At 49.1% G+C, this 21,991-nt stretch overlaps 1 protein-coding gene across 4 annotated transcripts; it reads right to left on the reverse strand.

Annotated features, from left to right (window-relative positions):
* Nucleotides 1-4,797: 4,797 nt before the first annotated feature.
* On the reverse strand, nt 4,798-16,109 carry Klk13 (kallikrein related peptidase 13). Of its 4 annotated transcripts, none has more exons than XM_087901266.1 (6): nt 16,091-16,109; nt 15,112-15,201; nt 9,503-9,692; nt 9,134-9,402; nt 6,945-7,081; nt 4,798-6,242 (listed from the first exon to the last, which is right to left on the reverse strand). In XM_087901266.1, exons 2-6 carry the CDS (start codon nt 15,161-15,163, stop codon nt 6,060-6,062), a joined length of 831 nt encoding a protein of 276 aa, XP_087757392.1. In that variant the 5' UTR covers nt 15,164-15,201; nt 16,091-16,109; the 3' UTR covers nt 4,798-6,059. The 4 variants fall into 4 exon arrangements, with proteins under 4 accessions (XP_087757392.1, XP_087757393.1, XP_087757390.1 ...); XM_087901267.1 differs by lacking the exon at nt 16,091-16,109 and adding an exon at nt 15,725-15,852 and having other exon boundaries at nt 15,112-15,361; XM_087901264.1 differs by lacking the exon at nt 16,091-16,109 and adding an exon at nt 15,725-15,847.
* Nucleotides 16,110-21,991: the final 5,882 nt, after the last annotated feature.

Here is a 21,991-nt window from a genome sequence, read left to right on the forward strand (position 1 = left end):
ACATGAGCACAGCCGTGTCGAGGGCCCTAATGCCTTGGACCCTTCCCCAGGTCAGGCTCAGAGAAATGACAATGCTTCCCCTCGGTCCTTGTGTGGATGCTGACAGTGTGTCCAGAGAAATGTGTGCTCAGAGAAATGACAATGCTTCCCCTTGGTCCTTGTGTGGATGCTGGCAGTGTGTCCAGAGAAATGTGTGCTCAGAGAAATGACAGTGCTTCCCCTCGGTCCTTGTGTGGATGCTGGCAGTGTGTACAGAGAATGGCAATGGTGTCTTTCTCCCTGGGTTTTTATAGCCCGAGACAGCTCCCATACCAAGACCTCCCTACTGAGTTTAGCTAAACTTGCCTTCTGGTTCAGCTGTATATGTTAAACCCACTTCCTCAATTCAGAATTATAAAACAAACTCACTGAGTTATCTGGCTTACTGTTGTTTCTGAGTCTCCACCAGAGTGCACCGTGCCCCACCAATCCCAGCTTTTCTGTGTGTGTGTGTCTTAATTACTGTTTTATTGCTGTGGCCAAGGAAATGTTTATAAGAAAGCATTTAACTGGGGGCTTGCTTACAGTTTCAGAGGGCGGGTCCATGACCATCATGGCGGGAAGTCTGATAACCGGCAGGCAAGCATGGTGCTGGGGCAAGAGCAGAGAGCTTACTTCATGATCTGCAGGTGGGGCCTGGGTTTTAAAACCTTAAAGCCCACTCTCAGTGACACACCCAACAAGTTCACACCTCCTACTCCTTCCTAAACAGTTCCCCTAACTGGGGACCAAACATTCAAATGTGTGAGTCTATGGGAACCATTCTCATTCAAACACTACAATGTGTCTGTGGTTTCTTTACTGCCTGTCGTCCCAGTTGGGATGCATGGCCATGCATGTAGTGCCATGCTTACTCAATGATAATCAATACAGAAGACATAATAATCTCTCCCCAGCCAGTTCTGCAGTGGGTGCCATGGTCTAGTGCTCTAATGTCATATTAGTTATCTTTGGCATTGCTGTGACAAAGGCCACTGTCGGGGTATAACTGTCACGGCAGCAGGCAGCTGAGATACCTGGTCACCCTGTGTTTGCAGTCAGAAGGGGGTGAATACTTTCTCAGCTCATTTTCACCTTGTATTCAGGAGGGAACCCCAGCCTCTGGAGCGGTGCCGCCCATGTTTAGGGTGGGTTCTCTCACCTCAGATAACCTAGTCTAGAAACCTCACAGATGTGCCTGAAGGGTTTTCTCCAAGGCATTTCTAGACGTTGTCAAGTTGACAATACACGTTTGCCTGGAAACAGCATGAGAACCACAGGGCATCTTCCGTCAGCTCACACCAGTTGCCAGCTCCAGGTTGTTGACCGTGTGACTACAAACTGGATGTTCTAGCTTTGTTCCGGTTACTGTGACAAATGCCTTGGCCAAAAGCAGCATCAAAAAGACAGCGTTTATCTGGCTTGTAACTTCAGGTTACAGTTGCTAATGACATCACATCCACAGTCAAAAGCATCTAGCTTTCTCTGCTTAGGGACTGATGCTGTCCACAGTGGGATCAGTTATCTTATGCATCATAAGTTAACTTATACATCAGTTAACCATCCGGACAATCCCTCAGGAATGTAAAAGGAGACTGTGCCTTGGTTTCCCACCTGCCCAGACCCAAATAATCACATAGAAACTATATTAATTACAACACTGTTTGGTCAATAGCCCAAGCATATTCCTGACTATCTTTTATGACTTAAATTAATCCATTTCTATCCATCTATGTATCACCACAAGACTGCGGCCTCCCAGTAAGGTTCTGGCCTGGTGTCTGTTTCCTTCGGCAGCTACATGGCATCTTCTTGACTCTGCCTGCTCTCTCTATACCTCTGTTTGGATTTTCCACTTGACTTTACTCCGCTAAGCCTTCGACTTTATTCATCAACCAATAAATCAACACATATACAGAAGGACCTCCCACGTCACAGAGACAGGTCCAGAAGCCAACCGGATAGAGACAACGCCTTGCCTGAGGCTCTCTTCTCAGATGATTCCAAGTTGTTGCAAGTTGGCATGAAAATTAACCAGGACTCTGTTTACACACATGGACTTTTGTGGTCTGCTAACTTTAGTACTTTAGCAAATGCCCAGCAGTGGTACACTTGGGTCATAAAGGAGTTCTGTGTTAGTTTCTCAAGTTTACCGCCCACTCCTGACTTGTTAGAACAGCTCATGAGGTTCAGGGAAACACTACACTTACTGAATTATTACAAAGGATATTTTATTATCAGCTTATATTTATTGTACAAAAGAACAAATTCATTATGACATTTTGACATTTTACGTTCCTCAATTGTTCTTAGGTCACATTTTTTCTCTCATCCCCGTTCCTGGTTCTCTTTACCCCCAAATATATTTTCATGTCCTAGTTCCATGTGACAAAGTATCCCAACAAAACAACTTTAAAGTAAGGTGTGGTGGCACACCTCTAATCCCAGCACTTGGGAGGGAAAGGCCAGCCTGGTCTACAGAGTGAGTTTCAGGACAGCCAGGGATACATAGAAAGAGAAACAACACAAGAGTCATTCAGAGGAAGAGTTTATTCAGCTCACAATTCCAGGTTTACAGGCGATCATTCTGGGGCTGTCAGGGCAGGAGCTTGAGGCAACTGGCCGCATGCACAGTCCACAGCAGTAAGAAAAAGCATGCATGTCTGCTCTCAGCTCACTGTTTCCTCTTTCACACAGTCCAAAACCCAGACCTGAATCTTCCCATATCAACTAATGTTATCCAGACACTTGCCTCCAGACGTGCCTACAGGACAGCTCAGTCCTGCTGCATGGCAAGTTTGAGGTCGGCCTAGGCTACATAAGACCCTGTCTTAGATAGTGCATTTGAAAGGACTTGTAAGTGGATTTTTTTTCTCTGTGTTGCAACTATTAGAGGACATCTTCAGGAACCAAGGATGATGGGGTAAACACTTTAGGGTTTTAGGTCCCATGAAGCAGGAATCACAGACAAGATAAGACAAAATGCAAACCGGGTATGGTGGCACACGTTTGTAATCCAAGCGCTTGGCAGGCTGAGTCAGAAGGACTGCTTCAAGTTCAAGGGCCACATAAGTTACTCCAAGGCCATTCCGAGCTATGTGGTAAAAACCTACCTCACAAAAGGAAATGAAAGCCAAAACATACAAAATATACATACCACAACGTCCTATGTCCCTGCCCTGCACCATTGCTCCAGAGTCACACTGTCATCTCTTGGTCTAGAACTGCTGAATTCTAGGATTTTCCCAGAGATATACTCCCCGCACTCTATAAACCCCCCCCCAGGGGGCTGGCAAGATGCCCCAGCACTCTTGCAGAACAGAGTTCTGTTCCCAGCACCACAATTGCCCGCAACTTCAGCTCGAAGGGATCCACTGCCCTCTAATGGTACTTGTGGTCATTGCACTCAAGCACACATACACAGAGAAACAGAAATATAAAATAAATCTTTTTAAAAAACCAGTTCCTTTTATATGTGGAATCTTTACCCCCATGTTACCTACCCTGAGAAGGTCTCAACTCATCTCATTTGAACCAGCCTTCCCCTGATTCCAGAATGAAAGCCCTGTCCTTATCCTTTGGAGAATGCCATACTTTGTGAGCTCATAGCTATCACCACAACACTTGGGTAGCGGGACAGTTTTTCGGCTGGGTGTCAGATGGTATTCAAAGCCACAGCCTGGAGTCTTCTCCCCCACAGACTGGCCACTCCTGTTTGGTTACACCAGCTATTATTGGCCACTCAGCCTTTTGCCTCCCTTGTGCTGCAGAGAAGAATTTCAGCCTTGAAGCAGGTGGCTGATTCCTCTGGAAACTAATACAATCCTTAACACACAACAGGTTTTCTAGGGACTTTTCAAAAGTCAACTTAACATCATAATTATTACTGTCCATTATCTTCTTTAACTTTTTTTTGAGACAAAGTCTCACTTTGTAGCCCTGACTGTCCTCAAGCTCACAGAGATCTGACTGCCTCTGGCTTCTAAGAACTAAAATTAAAGGCATGAATCACTATGTCAGGCTATCTTTTTAAATTAAATTTATTTTGGGTTTATGGATATATATGCCTGCTTGCATGTTTGTGTATCATGTATCTACCTGTTGGATCCCTTAGAACTTGGGATAAGTCAATGTGAACTACCATGTGGGTGCTAGAACTTGGGTCCTCTTGCTCTTAACCGGTGAGCAATCTCTCTAGCCTCTCTTTTAAATTCATGTGTGCGTGCATGTGGTGTGTGTGTGTGTGTGTGTGTGTGTGTGTGTGCGTGTGTGATGGGTGTGCACCAGGACACCTGTGTTGAAGTTAGAGGACAACTTGTAGAAGTTTGTTCTCTCTTCCCATCACATATAGCATGGAGACTTGAACTCAGGTTGTCAGGCCTTTAATGCTGAGCCATCTCACTGGCCTCTGCCATTATTGTTTGAGACAGGATTTTGCTTTGTAGTTCAGGATGGCTTCAAACATCATCCTCCTGCCTCAATCTCTCAAGTGCTGGGAAAACGGATGTGTGTTAGCACATTCAAGAGCACCTCCCGTTCTAGAAAATGCTTGCTCTCTCTTGTGGCTCAGAATCTACCCTTGTGAGAAGGCACTCAAGGTAAATTATGAACCCATTTTAAAGGCAAGAGAGCAGAGAGCTGGGTGTGGGTGGCACACACCTGTCATACTCACACTCTGCAGGGTGAGGCAGGAGGATGGTCAGGAGGATTCCAGACCAGCTCAGGCTGCCAAGCAAGACCATGTCTCATGTAAAACAAAACAAAACAAAACAAAAAAAGGAAGCAAAGAAGTTTCAGGCTTTATGACTTATTCAAAAGCAGGGATTAGCATTAAGCAGATGCAGGGTCATAGGCAAAGATATGAAAACAAGGACTGCTGAATAAGGATGGGTGAGATGAAAGGAGACTCGTGGGGTGATGAGACCTTTGGCTCCTGTAACTGCAGGGAACAGAGAGCTGTTGATTTGTGGTGGCAATGACTCAGAGAGGGGCAGAGCTGACAGGGGCTGGGCCTTGCAGAATGTGGGATGTAGCTTGCATCGGGATGTCGGAGCAGGGAATAGACTGTGGGATGTAGTTTGTGTCTGGATGTCGGAGCAGGAATAGAATGTGGGATGTAGCTTGTGTCGGGATGTCGGAGCAGGGAATAGAATGTGGGATGTCGGAGCAGGAGTAGAATGTGGGATGTAGTTTGCATAGGGATGTTGGAGCAGGAATAGAATGTGGGATGTAGCTTGTGTCAGGATGTCGGAGCAGGAATAGATTGTGGAATGTAGTTTATGTTGGAATGTTGGAGCAGGAATAGAATGTGGGATGTAGCTTGTGTCGGGATGTCGGAGCAGGAATAGAATGTGGGATGTAGTTTGTGTCAGGATGTTGGAGCAGGGATAGATTGTGGGATGTAGTTTGTGTAGGGATGTCGGAGCAGGGATAGAATGTGGGATGTAGTTTGTGTGGGGATGTCAGAGCAGGAATAGAATGTGGGATGTAGTTCGTGTAGAGATATCGGAGAAGGAATAGAATGTGGGATGTAGTTTGCGTTGGGATGTCGGAGCAGGAGTGAGTTATGAAGAGGGTCTAGAGTAGTTGTGATGAGTCATCTTGAAGAGCATAGGATGTGGTCGGGGCAGAGGACTCTGGACAAGAGAAACTTTCAGAATGTAAGGAATCTAGAACCTTCTTGAATATAAAACACACAGTGTTGTCAGAGGGTAAATATTTTGAGGGATCCAAGAAGCTGTCAGGGAAGGTCTATCTAAGAATGCTCATGAGTGGCCTGAATAGGATAGACAGAGTTGGGATACACAGGCATAAACTCCAGTTTATGGAAGCCGTGATGATGGAGCTGTGGACTCAGATGGCATTTGAGTTGGGGTACTCTAGTTAATGAGGCGTTTCAAGGCTAGTAGAGGGGATGTGGCTGGTAGTGAATGTGAGCACATGGCTCCAAAGGGACACTTAGGGCACAGGGGACAGAAAAGGGAGGAGCACACCGTGAGATAGGCACAGTGGGGGAGGGAGGCAGGCAAATTAACCCAGTTTTATTGTCTGCCCCTTGTCCATCTCTGCTTCGGAGTGTTTCTGATTGTCTCCCAGATCCAACGCAGATATTTTGAGACTCGTGTGTAGACACCAGGTCGGTTGGGCTGTCCACATGGAAAATCTCCCCATGAGATGATGCCATAGAGTTTGCCGTTGCAAACCAATGGGCCCCCTGAATCACCCTGGGTCGGGGAAGAGAAAGAAGGGCTCTTGATACGTCTGTCTAGAAGGTAGAGATGGAGGAGATGTGGGGAGAAGAGTGAAAGGTGGAGAGAGACAGATGTGAAAAGTCAGGGAGATGGAGATCAGAGGGATGGAGAGTCAGGGAGACGGAGAGTCAGGGAGATGGAGATCAGAGGGATGGAGAGTCAGGGAGATGGAGATCAGAGGGATGGAGAGTCAGGGAGATGGAGATCAGAGGGATGGAGAGTCAGGGAGATGGAGAGTCAGAGGGATGGAGAGTCAGAGGGATGGAGAGTCAGGGAGATGGAGAGTCAGGGAGATGGAGAGTCAGAGGGATGGAGAGTCAGAGGGATGGAGAGTCAGAGGGATGGAGAGTCAGGGAGATGGAGATCAGAGGGATGGAGAGTTAGACGGATGGAGAATCAGGGAACTGGAGATCAGAGGGATGGAGAGTCAGGGAGATGGAGATCAGAGGGATGGAGAGTCAGGGAGATGGAGATCAGAGGGATGGAGAGTCAGACGGATGGAGAATCAGGGAGCTGGAGATCAGAGGGATGGAGAGTCAGGGAGATGGAGAGTCAGGGAGATGGAGAGTCAGGGAGATGGAGAACAAGAGAGGTACAGAGTCAGGGAGATGGAGATCAGAGGGACGGAGAATTGGAAGGCTGGACTGCACGCTTCCATCACTCTCCGTATCTCACCTCACAAGAGTCCTTCCCGCCTTCTTTGGTACCAGCACAAAGCATGTTAGCAGTGATCTTTCCTGGATACACCTGTCGGCACTCCTCGTCTGAGCGCAGTTCAATGTTGGCACACTGCAGGGTTTTAGGGTAATTCACTGGGGAGGAGAGAGACCATCTGAGGAGGCTTGTCCTGGATGTTAAAGAGTCAGAGTGGGCAGGAAATTGAGAAGGGATAAGTAAGATGGAGGGAAGGATGAGGCAGAAAGTAGTAAAGAGACAAAAATATGGACAGACATGGGAAACAAATGAGGATAAAAGGAGGGGAGGAAGGGACGGCTGGGCAGGGCAACAGGGATGGGGAGAGATAAGAGGCCTGAAGGTATGGCAGTGGGGAGGTACCCTAGTACTTTCCATGCAAACATGAGTTTAGATCCTTAGAACTTATGTAAATGTTGGGAGTGGGCATGGTGGCCTGCCTGTAATTTCAGCCTTAGAAGAGTCAGGGGATTCCCCCAAAGCAAACTGGTTAGCAAGGCCAGTCATGACGGTAGGCTTGGGGTATGATGGAGAGACCCTGCCTCAGTGAATAAGGTGGAAGAATAATCAAGGATGGTTCCCAACATCAGTCTCGAGACTCCACATGCACTCACACACACGTGTGCCCCAACACAAGCAAATGCGCATACATGCACACCACATGTGTGTGAAAATGGAAAAGTGGAAAAAGAACTCAAGGTGGGTAGGAAGCAAGGAGTGGTGGGAAGTGAGAGACCAGGTGCTGGGGGAGGGGAATGTGAGGGGGAGAGAGAGGCAGAAAAGAGATGGGAGCAAGCCAGGGATTGCCGTGGAGACGTCTGCTGACATGTTATGCTGTATGCTAGTCACATGTATAAAACATACCTAAAGATACACTTTTTATAGTTCATCCATCTCCATAAGATATACTTAACTAATGTATTATAAAATTTAAAATATGTAGATTATAAATATTTATTTCTTAATGTATATAATAAAGTATGAGATATTACATAGCAAACATTATCACATAACCTTTAATTTTCAGTGCTTGGGACTGATGCAAGATGCACTCTCTACGCCATACCCCAGCCCTTTTAATTTAATTTAAATTAAAAAAATATGTTGTGTGCCTGTGTAGTATGCTAAAATAGGCGTGAGGAGTCAGGGGACAACTTTGGGGAGTCAGTCCTCTCCTTCTACCATGCGGGGGGTTGAATTCGGGTGTTGGCAAGCACCCTTATTCACTGAGTCCTCTGGTCAGCCCTATTTTACTTTTTTAAAAAGAATTTTTTGAGGCAGAATTCTCTGTGTAGCCCAGGCCGACTTCTCTGTAGCTTAGGCTGACCCTGAACTTGTGATCCTCCTGACACAGGTCCCTAGATGACTGGTATTATAGGTCGGTGTCACCAGGCCCAGCTTTTATATAATTATTATTCTGAGTCTGGAGAGATGGCTCTGAGATTAAGAGCACTTGCTGCTCTTCCAGGGGACCAGAGTTTGATTCTCAGCTCCCATGTCAGGCAATTGCTTGAGCTCCAGCTCTAGGGGAACCCTGTACCCTCTTCTGGCCTTTGTGGGCACTGCACTCATATGCACAAACCCACACAGACGAACTCACTGAATTAAAAATAAAATAAAGTGTGTGTGTGTGTGTGTGTGTGTGTGTGTGTGTGTGTGTGTATACATATATAAAATGCATATGTTATCCCAGAACTTGGGAGGCAGAGCCAGGTGGATCTCTTTGAGTTCTAGGACTGTCAGGGCTACATAGTAAGACTTTGTCTTAAAAACCAAACACACACACACACACACACACACACACACAATATATATATATATTTGTGATTATCTTACATTTGTAATATTAATATTAAGGAGATACATGCCTTCATTTATATAGACTTATTTTTATAAAGGGACTGGAAAGGCTCATTGGGTAAAAGTGCTTGCAGTCAAACCTGAGAACCTGAATTTGATCCCACAGCCCAAATGGTGGGAAGGAAGGACAGGAATCCCACAATTTGTTCTCTGATCTCCCTTTGACGGCTTTGGTCTAAGCGCCTTCCCTCCAGCACACACCCCAAAGCAATACAAATATAATAAAAGGAATCCTCCGACTTCCCCTGCTTATGGCTGCCCCAGTTTCCCCCGCCATCTGCGAGAACTCCAGCAGCCATGCAGGCACTTACCCTGGGGGCTGGTGGTGGTGCCCCAGCCGGAAACGCGGCAGCAGGTGCCAGTGGGCAGGCAGTCATCCGGGGAGAGTGGCAGAGCACGGATGTGACTGCTGAGTTGGACTGGGGACTTTAACTCCAGAAGCATGATATCATGGTCGTGGTTCAAGTGGGTGGGGCTGACCTGGTAGTCAGGATGGGGGATAGAGCGGACCACCTCCATTGCCTGCTCGCCATTCTCCACACGCCCCAGGGCATGCTTGCCTAGGTGAACTGTGTACCCTCTGTGGGTGCAGGAAGTGGTGGGAAAGAGACAGATGAGCCCACCTCTGTCCCCACCCCAGTCCCAGCCTCTTCCCATTCTGCACTCCAGGCCCCACATACTCTTTCCTGCAGTGAGCTGCTGTGAGTACCCATTTGGGGTGAACAAGAACACCTCCACAGAGAAGCCGTCCACGGACCAGGAGAGCTGCCTGCCACGGCTGAGAGTGGGGGAGGCAGGTGTAGCCACCCGGGAGAAAACCGTTGGTTCCATTGGTACCATTGAGAATCTTGGGGTAGTCCCGGGAGATTCCTGTCAAAGAAAGAAACTTAGAGAATAGGGCTAAGGAAGTAGAAAGGGCCAGTGCTGTGGTTCTGGACTTGGGGAAAGGGTCAGATTATTGGTTTGGGTCATTGAGAACTGAGGATTCACTTGCTATCCTCTAAGTTGCCTTATTCCATCCAGTGGGGATGAGTGAGGCAGACGTTTCGCCTGTACTATAGAAGTGCTGCACTGTCTAATGGCACGGAGAAGACAGCTTATGGAACAAGAAGGTGACCAAGAAGTAAGTAGAGGTCCACTTTCTCTCCATCTACATTTTCTTAAGGTGAAAGAATTGACTTACGTATCTCCCTAGGCATCATCTATCCACTAATTCATTAGTTCATTCACCCATCAATCCATCTACCTATCCACCTACCCATCCATCCACTCACCCGTCCTTCCAGCTATTGACCCATCCATCAATCAATTCACCTAACCATCCATATATCTAGCTTCCCATATATTCACTAATCTACCCACCCAACCATCTACATATCCGTCAACATGTCCATCCACTCATCCAATCATATGTCCGTCTATCTACCCCTGCATTACATATTCAACCATCCATCAATCCATTAATCTATCCATCTTCTGCTCATCTACCCTTCCATCCATTCACACATCTACCTACCTACACACCCATCTATTCATCCATCCATCTGCCCATCCATCATCTATCAATCCTCCCATCTATCCATCCATCTACCCTACTCCTCTATCCATCCATTCAACCACCAACCTGCCCATCTATTCATCCTCCCAACCACCAGTCCATTCATCCACCTATCCATCCATCAATCCATACCTTACCCATCCATCCATCCATCCATCCATCCATCCATCCATCCATCCATCCATCATCCATCCTTTTAACACATTTACTGGGTGCTTTTCCAGTTCTATAGGCCACCTACAAGTGGTCATGCCAAAATTCTCATCACCAACTCCAACCTTTGAAGCTGGAAGCTCAAATGCTATCAACCCAAACACCTAATACATATCTTCAAGTTTGTGTCTGGAAACTGATCTTTCTCACCCCAAACTGTTCCTTCCAGTCCTTCTCATCTTGATGCTCAGCCCAAACCTGGGCATCAACCCTTGCTTCCCTTAATCCCTTCACTATCCACAACAGTCCTGTTTATCTCCTAAATATCCAGCTTAAAATGTTTAATATTTGTTTATTTTGTGTGTGTGAATGCTTTGCCTGCAGGTATGTGCACCATGTGCCTGGTGCTCAAGGTGTTAGAAGAGGGTGTCAGATTCCCTGGAAACAGAGTTACAAATGGTTGTAAGTTACCATGTGGGTTCTGGGAAACAAACCCGATCCTCTGCAAGAACAGCCATCTCTCCAGCTCCCTGATATCCAGCTTTTATCAGGGCCCTGCCACCATCTTGGGGGGAACAGCAGGTTGTCTGTAATCTCAGAACTGGAGGAGCAAAGACAGGAGGATCTCTGGAGTTTACAGGTAGCTGGTCCAGCTGAACTGGAGAGCTCTAGATTCAGTTGGAGAGATTGTCTCAGAAAATAAGGTAGAGAATGATGTTGACCTCTGGCCTACACACACACACACACACACACACACACACACACACACACACACACTGTGTCACTTGGAATCCCCACCTCTCTCTCCTTGGGACACTCTGCTCTGGCCGCATACACTTGTTCTCCCAACACACAGGAGCCTCTCTCTGCCTGCTGTTTCCTCCTTCTGCGTACTTCTTCCTTACGCCAATCATAGACCCACATGTTTCATTATGTCCATCACAGCCACATGCAGGTCTTGAAGTCAATTAAAATAAAATCCAAATCTCACTTCCTTGGGGATGCCAGACACATCTCAGTTATTTATTTATCCACATGATCAGGCATAAGTATGTGGTTCAGACAGAGTACATTTGAGCTGGTTGATGGAACACCCAGAGGCACATGACAGGGTCCAACTTCCCCGTGATAGCTAAGCCTGTATATTAGTTCTTTAGTAGAGCCTTCTGGGGCCTCCGGTCTAAGGATTCCCCTCCTGGACCTCAGGCATGTCATGTTTCTCTAAGGATGCTCATCAAAGCTATAACTGTCCATCTCTTCAGGCTTGTTGGTAATTCCCTCTCTGTCTTGTCTATTCACACACACACACACACACTCTCCTCTTTCTTCTCTTACTCTTTTTCTTCCCTTTTCACTGTCTCTCAATCTCTCTGTCTCTATCTCTGTCTCTCTCTCCCCCCTTCCCTTTCTCTCTGTTCTCCTATCTTCTTTTTCCTCTCTCTCCCTTCACCCTTACAGACAGCTCCACAGCTGACATCTGAATCACGCTGTTTAATCGTCTTGTTCCTCGGACCTAGGACATGTGACAACAATGGAGACACAGCTGTGGTCAGCGGGTCACATCTGGATTCCAGTGCACTGCTTTCTTACTCTGCAGAATCCTGCAGATGACCAGCCTCAGGTTCCGTCCCTCTCGGGTAGGAAGAACACAGTCAGCCCTTTGTACCTGTGGAGAACTGGTTCTAGGGCCCTACAGACATTACAACCCAGGAATGTCCAAACCCTTCACATAAAGCATCATGGTGTTCACATATAACCTCTGCACATCATTCCATCCCATTAAATCACTCCTGATGATTTATAATAGCCAATAAAAGCCAAACACTGTGTAAACAATGACCACACCTTATTTCTTATAGTGGGAAAGCCAGCATGAGCTCAGTACTGAAAAAAAAAATAGTTTTTTTTCTTCCTATTTTTGCCGCATTGTTAGTTGCATCCTCAGGTGGGGAGCTGTGGGCGTCGTCACACATCAGGAAGCCGTGGGAGTCCCCTTGTCCCACAGCCCAGGTCCCCACCTGCCCATGCTGGGAGTTAAGAGTTAAGGGCAGGAATACAGGGTCACTTTAGGTGGGGCCAAAAAGTGAGACAAGGGTGACATTAAGAGGTAGAGACAGGAAGATATAAGAAGTTCAAGGTCATCCTTGGCTACACAGCCTGGGTGGAGACCCTGTCTCACAAATGAAAGGTGCATAAATAAATGGCACACTCAGAAGCTGAGTTACAGTCCAGATCTCTTTTACCCCTGGATGTGTCCATGTAAGACGTAGGCCCTCACTCTCATCACTTCCCTCTTGGTACCAGGAGGGAGCAAAGCCTTTCCAGCACCTGAATTTTGGAGGGTCCACCATCTTTAGCAACTATTTTTACAGAAGACAAAAAGGGCCAATTAAGCTATGCTTGGTGGTGCAGGCCTGTTAGCTCATATCCTCGGGAGACTAACCGGGAGATTGCAAATTTAAGGACTGCCCAGAGTACAGAAGTTCAAGCTGGCCGGAGGAACTTAGTAGACTCTATCTCAAAATAAAAAAGTAAAAAGAAGACTGGGAATGTAGGTCAGCGGCAGAGACTTCCTTAGTTCTCATGGGGCCCTATGTTTAGTTAAATATAAGCAGACTACAGTGCACTAAGGTTCCAACCTTCTGCAGTTCTCAGGATTGGCCTGAAGGCCTCAAACATGCCAGAAAAGCACTCTACCCCTACCTAAGCTATATCTCCAGCCAATAATGTGTGCACAGGTGCAAACACACCACACACACACACACACATACACACACACACACACACACACACACACACGATCAGTCAATAAAACAGATAAAGTAAATAGAAAGAAAAAAACAGGAAAATGAAGCAAAGCAGCTGCACTTTAGAAGGTCAGACAGTCCGATGGACTTCCAGAGCAGGGCATGGTGGACCGGGTAGACAGCCTGGATTAGTGTCCTAGCTCAGGTGTGGCAGTGTCTTTGGGGCAGGATCCTTCTGTCCCTGAGACCTGGGAGTAATTGCAGAGCACATACCTCACTGGGATCTGGAGGGTTCCACAAGATGCAGCATGTGGGGCTCCTGGCCCAGGGCGAGGCACCAGGAGGGGCAAGGGTGTGAATCCTGGGTGTGACACCAAAGCCAAACAGCCACCCCACCTCCAGGGGAAGGCTGGTGCAGGGTGCTAGGTACTGTGGACCCTCCTCCCTTAAGTCAGAACAAAGCCCGGGGAAGGGGGGTTCTGGAAGCCTCCATTACATATCCAGGCTCCTGATTGTGGCTCACTTCACAGCAGCAGCTAATTATTAACTAATTATTTGAATAATTGTTTCAATAATGTCCCCCCAGATATGCTGTGGATGCCACAGGCAGCGTGCATGCAATGCCTGGTGCATGTCCCTGGTAGAATAAATGATTGAGTGAATGAATGAATGATGCATACACGGGGTTTCTAGAGAGTGTGTTTGCGAAGGCAGAGAAAGGGGCTAGGTTTGTAGCTCAATTGGTGTGTGCCTAGTACACACATAGCCCAGGGTTCCACTCCTAACACCCCATAAACAAAGCCTGGTGGCACACTCTTGTCATCCCTAAGGCTGGGAAGGTTTAGGCAGGAGGATCAGGAGTTCAAGGCCATCCTCAACTACGCAGTGAGTTTGAGACCAGCCTGGTCTGCAGGAGACAGAGACACTGACTCAAAAAGGAAAATACAAAGCCACTAAAATACAAAATAAGGAGCTGGGACGATGGCCCAGTGGTTAAGAGCACTGTCTTCTCTTCCAGAGGACCTGGATTCAAGTCCCAGCACCCACATGGCAGCTCATAACCTCTGTCACTCGGGGGTATCCAGCACCCTCCCTCATACAGACATGAGTTTAAAAAGATAATAAAATTTCATTATTTTCAGAGCCTTTTTTTTTAAAAAAAATCACACCAGGGACACCCCTCCTTTTCTTATCCCTAGCAATCGATGTTGCAGAAGGAAACAATCATTGGCTCAAGTTTTGCTCAAAGTGGCATTGTTAACATTTGAACCCGTGGTCTGCTGAGCTTCCTGCTCTTTGGTCCGTCTTGAAAAATGTGTGGTGGTGTTGAAGGGGGAGGTAGAGGAGGTGGTGGTGGTGGTGGAGGAGGTGGAGGAGATGAAGTTGGTGGTGGTGGTGGTGGTGGTGGCGGTGGCGAAGGTGGTGGAAGAGGTGGACAGAGAGGAGGTGGTGGTGGTGGAGGAGGTGGAGGAGATGAAGTTGGTGGTGGTGGTGGTGGTGGTGGCGAAGGTGGTGGAGGAGGTGGACATAGAGAAGGTGGTGGAGGTAGTGGGGGTGGGGGTGCTGCAAAGAGTCAAGGGAGTCGGGAGACTTGGGGCCTCTCTGAGCTGGTGCATCTCTAGAGTCAGAGGTGTTGGTGGGCTGACCCTAGCTAGGAAATCAGGTCACACAGGGACTAGCAGGAAGTTATCAGTGTGTCCTCCCTGGCCCTGAGAGGGCGGGGGTGGGAGGAGGAGCCCGCAAGTCCCCCCCTTCCCAGTGGCTTGATCCTTCCTACCACTGGCATGAATGACCTCCCTGCCTCCATCCACCCTTGTGCCTGAGTACTCACCTCCGGACAAGCCCACGGTCAGACAAACGAAGGCAGCCACTAGGGGCCACATGATAGCTCCGGGACTGGGGTGGGCAGAGTGGGCGGGGCCTGGGTCGAGAGGCTGAAGTGGGTATTGCAAAGCCGGAGACTGAAATTCTCTGCGCTTTGCAATCTTGAACTTTACGGCTCTATTCTCTCTGAAATCCCTGGCCCTCGAATCTTGCCCTTCTGTAATTCCATCCGCAGTGTGTGTGGGACACCCTGAGAGCTGGTGGAGGGACAGCGTGCACTCCTCTGAGCTCCAGCGCCTGCCATCACTTCCAAAAGGTCACCTCTTTCTAACCTGCACTCTAAGAGCTGGGTCCAGACAGCATTCCCTCGTCCATCCCTCCTTTCCCTCCTCTGACCCCATTCTCCCCTCTCTGGGTCTGTCCCGGACCCTGGGTCTCCTCCCTGGCGTCTAGACTTTCTGCATGCTTAGACTCCCTGCATCTCTGCAGGTTTCTGTCTCCACCTGCTCCTCACGCTGACTCAGCTGCCCTGTATCCCCTTACCCTCCTCTTTTCTCCTCTTGTCCCGCTGCACTGCCCCTTCCCCAGGCCTCTGCCCCTCTCCCTCCCAGAGACCCTACCTGAGGAGGGGCCCAGGTGGCCAACTTCAACAGCCAGCTGTCTAGAAACTTCAGCTCCAACCCATGGCTTTTAACCCCTGAGCTCCCTCCCCCAGCGCGCGCACCATTTCCCGGTGCTGGCTCCCCCTCTCCACCCCCAATGGCTCAGCTTGCTGTTGACAGGCACCCCCCAGCCTGGGCTCGGCCCTCGGCTTGGAGGCGGAGCTTTTGAAACAAGCTGGGACCCAGATCTGTCCCCGCCCAAGCCCGAGTTGAACCCACTGTGAACCTTCTTATGGCAGGACCACAGAAAAGGGGAAAGCCCACTTTCCTTCCCAAACTCCTCCCCTCCATACCCCTTGTCATGCACCTCCCTGCTTTCCTCACCTCCGCTCTCAACACCTGCACCTTTCAGTCTGCCGCAGCATCCAGACAGGCATCTCTGAGTTCTCTTGAAATCCCACCTTTACCCTAGGGACCACCCCCACCCAGCCTGTCCCTGAAGGCCAGTCCCTTCACCAGCGGCAACCCCAGCCAAGTCTTAACATTAACGCCAGCACTGTCAGCGGGAGTCTCACCTCCAGCCTTGTTCCTTCCTAAATTCAAGGTGATGACTACATATGTTCATCACCCTCTTCCCAAGACACACACCGTGTAGGTGCCTGGCTAACAGAATGTCTAGTGCCCTGAGCCTGTGGGGCTGAGGTTGAGTCTGGGAAAGTGCTGGAAGTAGGCTGCCTTTGAGAAGCAATTGATGAGGTGAGGGAGTGCATGGCAGGGCGGGTGGAGAGGAACAGGGCTGGCGGGGGGGGGGGGGGCAAGCTGGGACGAGATAGGGTGGAGGAAGAGGAAGGAGGAAGGGATGGTGTTTGAGGAATGAGTAGGAGGCTTCTGGAACTTTGGCGGGGTGGGGCCCCGTGAGTTAATCCCAAAAGGTGGATGGGGCAGGATTAGGGATTAAGAAGGACAGGGGTGGGGTCAGAATTTGAAAACAAGCCAAGGATGGGGATCCAGTGAAGTTTGGAAAGAGGGAGCTAGAAGAGGTAACTTCATTAAGATGCAGGCTGGTCGGGTGAAGGTTCACAGAGTGGAAGGTGGGCTATGGTGGGGTACAGGATTTGGGAATGGTGTAGTCCAAACCAAGGGAGTTCAGACTGCACCAAAGGTTTGGTTCCTTTTTAAAATTAAGTGTTGCAGGGCCTCCCCAACTGTAGTTCAGCTGCTAAAGTGCTTTCCCGGCATGCATGACGCCTGGGTACGCCCGTCCCTGTGTAGGGGCACACGCCTGTAAAACCAGCATTAGAGAGGCAGGGGCAGGAGGCCCAGGAGTCCAGGCTCAGCCTCTGCTATAAGATGAGCTTAAGGTCAGTATGCACTTTTAAAAAGAGAGGAAAAAGCCCACAGCACATAGGCAATAAGGAATGCTAATGTGTACTTGACAAAGCAATGCTTTGCTCAGCACATTTGTCCTGAGGGAAGCTTCACTAGCAAATTTCATTTCTATGGGTTTCGAGAAGAATATTTGCATTGCTATCAGATACCTGCAAATCAATTATAAAGTAGCACTCAGTATCACAGGGCCCCACTGCCCAGTTCTGTCCTCCTAAACACCTGGAGAGGCTGAGGCAGGAGAATGGAAACTTCAAGGTCAGCCTGCTCTGTGTGGTGAATTCAGGGCCAGCCTGTGCAGCTTAGCAAGACAGTGCAAAGAGCCCTGCCTAGAATCCCCCAGTGAGGGGCTGGGTGTGGCTCAGTGGTAGAGCCCTGCCTAGAATCCCCCAGTGAGGGGCTGGGTGTGGCTCAGTGGTAGAGCCCTGCCTAGAATCCCCCAGTGAGGGGCTGGGTGTGGCTCAGTGGTAGAGCCCTGCCTAGAATCCCCCAGTGAGGGGCTGAGGGCATAGCTCAGTGGTAGATCTCCTGTCTAGCATGGGGAGGCTCCATGTTCAAACCCTAGCACTGCTCAATGTGGAAAAAAAAAACATTTCAAAAGACAATAACACAAATGCAGAGATGTTCTAAAATCGGATGATCTATCTGACTTGCCATTGAAGAATCTCTTATCTCAGAGTCCTTCTCTAGGTTTAATGCAGGAATGGAAGGGGACTGTGTTTAGGGTTCTGGGGATTCTGATGAGTTCACAGGAAATGCGATGTGCAATGGGGCTGGGAAGAAGGGCAGTGTGATACTAAGTTATGCTTGGGGATAGGGTTGGGTTGCAGATGGGAGGGGTACAGAGATAAGGGGTGCTGATGGGGTGATGGGGTGTTGGAGGGCAGGATGGAGGATGGAAGGACGTTGAGACAGTTGGGATTGTGGGTGAGCACCAACGATGGGAACTAGACACAGGCTGAGCATCTGTGTTGGGGTAGGTCTTGGTAGGGGGGCTGGGTCGTATCTGTGAGTTCCTGTTAAGGTGACTGAAAGGCCAGTGTCCCTCCCCACCCTGGACTTCCTCCACCTCCTTGGGCAGGGCTTGGAGTGGGTGCTGAGCCCATTCCTTTCCGGTAGAGTCGGGTTCAGGTGGGGTGGAAGGAGGGAGGATGCTGGGTGAAATGAGGTGACAGCCTGTGTGGGAAGTCGGGGTACCTGTGCCCTCTTGTGGCCCAGGCTCAAGCTTCCAGTAAAGCTTTCTCGCTTGGGAGGGGTTGGAGCCAGCAGTGGGGGTGGCTGGTGTTGGCATTTGTTGAGGGGTGATTGCCAGGTCAATGTTGATGTTCAAGGTTATGATTGGCCAGGACTCAGGTAGCCTACCTATGTTGAAGTGAGGTCATGGACCTACAAGGGTTGGGTGCCTTCCACCCCCTCACTTCATTAATAAGGCAACAAGGAGTCCATGGCTGATATTCACCCTGGACCTGGTCCAGGGGCATCCTCTCAGAGATCATCGCCTTTCCGCGCATGGGCAGCCTCGCTGGAGGGAGAAAAACCAGGAGAGTCCGTGTTCCTAGGGGCTCAGAATCTGACACCAACACATAGATAGACTGAGCTCAGCTGAGGCGGTTGTTCTGTGACTCAGTGTCCCCGTTTGTGACATGGCCCCCATCCACAGCACTTACCTCACAGAAAAAGCGTTAAGGGACCTGATATCTAAAGGTGTTTGAAAGAATGCTTGGAGGGGACCGTGGGTCTCAGCGAACGTGTTAAAGAACCAAAGATGGAGATGGAGGCAGCCCCAAGGTTTCCAGAGGAGGCCCCACCCTAGCTTGGCTTCAAAATAGGATTCTTTGTCAAGCATAAACTGGAAGTTCTGGTTGGAAGTGTTGGCTGGGACAAGAAAATCTGCCCCACACCCAGAGCCTGCTGTAAACACGGATTGACAGAGAGGACACAGAGGAAGGAGAACTGATGTTCCTCGTGGTTCCCAGCTTGGGTCTAAGCACGGGGGAGGTAAACACACAGACACGGGAAGCTGAGGCAGGAGGGAGGGCAGAGGCATGGGGAGAAAGGCTGTGTTACCACGAGACAGCAGACTCTTGGGAGGCTGGATGTCCCACCTGGGCCCTTGTCATTAGGAATGCTGAGTTTGATCCCCATCACCCACATTCCTTGCTACCAGATAGAGAGAGTTCAAAGGTTCATCTGTACCACACCTTGCCTCTATCTCTCTGCATCTGTGACTAAGACAGACCCCTCAGGATCCTGTCCCTCCCTACACCTCCCTTTTGACAGAATCATCAATATTTTTTCTTCTCCAGAAAATGTCCTATTAGTGTAAGATGGTAGATTTTCTCCCATCTATCATTAAGACAATAGCAATGTGTGCGTTGGGGGAGGGGGGAGGCAGACCACCTCTTCTAACCCTGGCATCCCCTCCCACTGCTGGCTCATCTCTGCTACCCTTTAACTCAGTCCTGTCTCTAAAATATTGGCTACACCCCTAGCGTGCCGTTCCCCTGAGCCTATTCCATGAGTCCATTCTCCTCATACCCCATTAAGGCATCCACGTTTTAGAATCTGAACATCTCTTCATGGTTCTTCTTGCGTTATCAATAGGGTTCACAGTCCGTTACTCCCCGGTCCCCCGCGTTCCTTCCCTTGGCTCTCTAGGACATGCTCTGGGTCTCCTCTGCCTCTCTCACCGGAGGCTCCTCAGCCATGTCCCACTGCCCGCAGCCTCTTCTCCTTTCTCTTCATGCTCATTCCCGCCCCGACCTCATCCTGTCACGTGGCTGTAAATATCATCTACAGGTTGACAACCCCTTGCAAATCCAATGGCTCTGGACTCTTGTCCTTCAAGTTTGATGTCTGTCTGTTCACTCCCCATGGCCGTCCTCTTGACCTGCCTGTCGGTGGTCACACCATCCTTTCTGTTCTCAGCCAGAACCTTAGTCTTGACTTTGAATTCCTTTTCTCATATCATCTATCACTCTGCTATGACCCCTCCCAGCTCTACCCTCAAAACAGATCCAGAGTCTGACCAGGTCTCATGGTCCTCCTTCTTGCTCTCTTCACACCTTCCTGAACTCCCCTTTTCAGTGGGTTACTTCAGGTTCCCTGTGTGGTCTCATTGCTTCTCTCTCTCTCTCTCTCTCTCTCTCTCTCTCTCTCTCTCTCTCTCTCTGTGTGTGTGTGTGTGTGTGTGTGTGTGTGTGTGTGTATACACGTGTGAATATGTTTGTGTTTATAAGTGGAGGCAGAAATGAACCAGGGTGCTCCCGTGAGGGTCAGAGAACAATCTTGGTTTATGGTCACTGTTGTCCACCTTGTTTAAGACAAGAGCCCTTGGTGTCCGCTGCTGTGTACACTGTGGTAGCTGGCTGAGCATCTTCACCTCTCACCTCTCTGCAGGAGCAGTGGGGCTACAGATGAATGCTATAGCACCCGGCTTTATGTGGATTCTGGGGATCTGAACTCAGGTCCTAATGCTTGCATGACAAGCACTTCACCCACTTCACCGACCTGACAGCCCCTATTCATAGCCTGTTTCAACATCACACAAGCCCAGATGAGCAGGACAGTGTTAGCAGGCGGAATAGACCAAGGACTTAGAGACCATCTCCCACGTAGGAACCATATTTTCCCTTGTCAGGTGCAGGGTTTGAACGGCCCAGGTCTGTCAGATTGCACAACTATGCAGAGGGGCCTCACTCTGTTTTCCTTTCTCTCTGGGGTTTATTTGTTTTTATTTTATGTGTATGGGTGCTTTACCTCCACACCCTGAACATGCAGTGCCTAAGATCCCAGGAACTGGAGTCACAGCTGGTTGTGAGCCACCTTGTGGGAACTGAGAATCAAACCCGTGTTGTCTAGAAGAGCAGTCAGGGCTCTTAACCCCCGGGTAGTATCTTCAGCCCCCCACTCCCCAGAGTGACCTCTTACAGAGTAAATCAGAACAGGCCACTCCTGTTCTCAAAACCCTGGGACGTCACTCGGAATGAACACTATTTTTACTTCTGGGGGGTAAAGGAGGGTTTAGATCACCTGCAGACAATGCTCTTGATCGGATCTGATGCTCTCTTTCCCAGCTGCCTCTCGTGTCAGACACATTTCCATTTCAGGATATTTTTGTCCGCTTTCCTCGCTGCCCGGACCCCTGTTTTCTCAACTGTGTCTATGGTCTCATCCGTCCTTGTTATCTCCACAGTGATGTCTTTGACTAGTGAAGTCAGGGTTCCTCAGAACAGGACCAGTGAGTTACTAGAAGGACCGGCTCATAAACTCAGAGAAGTCATACTCATGGTTTTTGTTGGTCACCATGAAAGCTACAGTGAGGGCCGGTGAGGCTCAGAGAGCAGAGGTGCTTGCTGTTAAATCTGAAAACCCGAGTTTGATCCTGGCATCCACGTGGTGGAGACAAAAAACCTGTGTGCTGTAGCACCTGCACAATGATACACGCGCACCCACATTCGTCCCCACCCCCTCCCCTATACCCTCCACCCAAATAAAATTAAAGCTTTTAAAATGAGAAAGGATATTCTCAGATTTTCAGATGAAAATCTGGCACTGGGCATGGTGGTGTGCACTAGTAACCCCCGTTCTCAGAGGTAGAGGCTCAGAAGTTAAAAGCTGTCTTGAGACATAGTGAGTTCAAGGCCAGACTTGGCTACAGAAAATCCTGAGTGCCTCCAGTCCCACAAGAAACAAAACGAAACAAAAACCAGTCTATAGAGAGATGCTTTGCTGACAAACACCAGACCTGAGTTCTACTCCTCAGAATGCGCACAGAAGTCAGATGTGGTGGCACATGCTTGCAGCTGCCTTGTTGAGGAGGCAGAGACAGGTAGATCTCTGGGGCTCACTGGCCAGCCAATCTAACCTACTATGGTGAGCTTCAGGCCAGTGAAAGAA

Source organism: Myodes glareolus, chromosome 24, assembly GCF_982192425.1.
Source record: "Myodes glareolus chromosome 24, mMyoGla1.1, whole genome shotgun sequence".
NCBI classification, from domain to species: Eukaryota; Metazoa; Chordata; class Mammalia; order Rodentia; family Cricetidae; genus Myodes; species Myodes glareolus.

Excerpts from the sequence above, each read along its gene's own strand:
- Klk13 (XM_087901266.1), bottom strand. The coding sequence starts at position 15,163 with ATGTGGCCCCTAGTGGCTGCCTTCGTTTGTCTGACCGTGGGCTTGTCC. Across the intron at positions 9,403-9,502 it reads GCAGCTCACTGCAGGAAAGA|AGGGTACACAGTTCACCTAG; the intron begins GTATGTGGGGCC and ends CTGCACCCACAG. Across the intron at positions 6,243-6,944 it reads GCGGGAAGGACTCTTGTGAG|GGTGATTCAGGGGGCCCATT; the intron begins GTGAGATACGGA and ends TCCCCGACCCAG.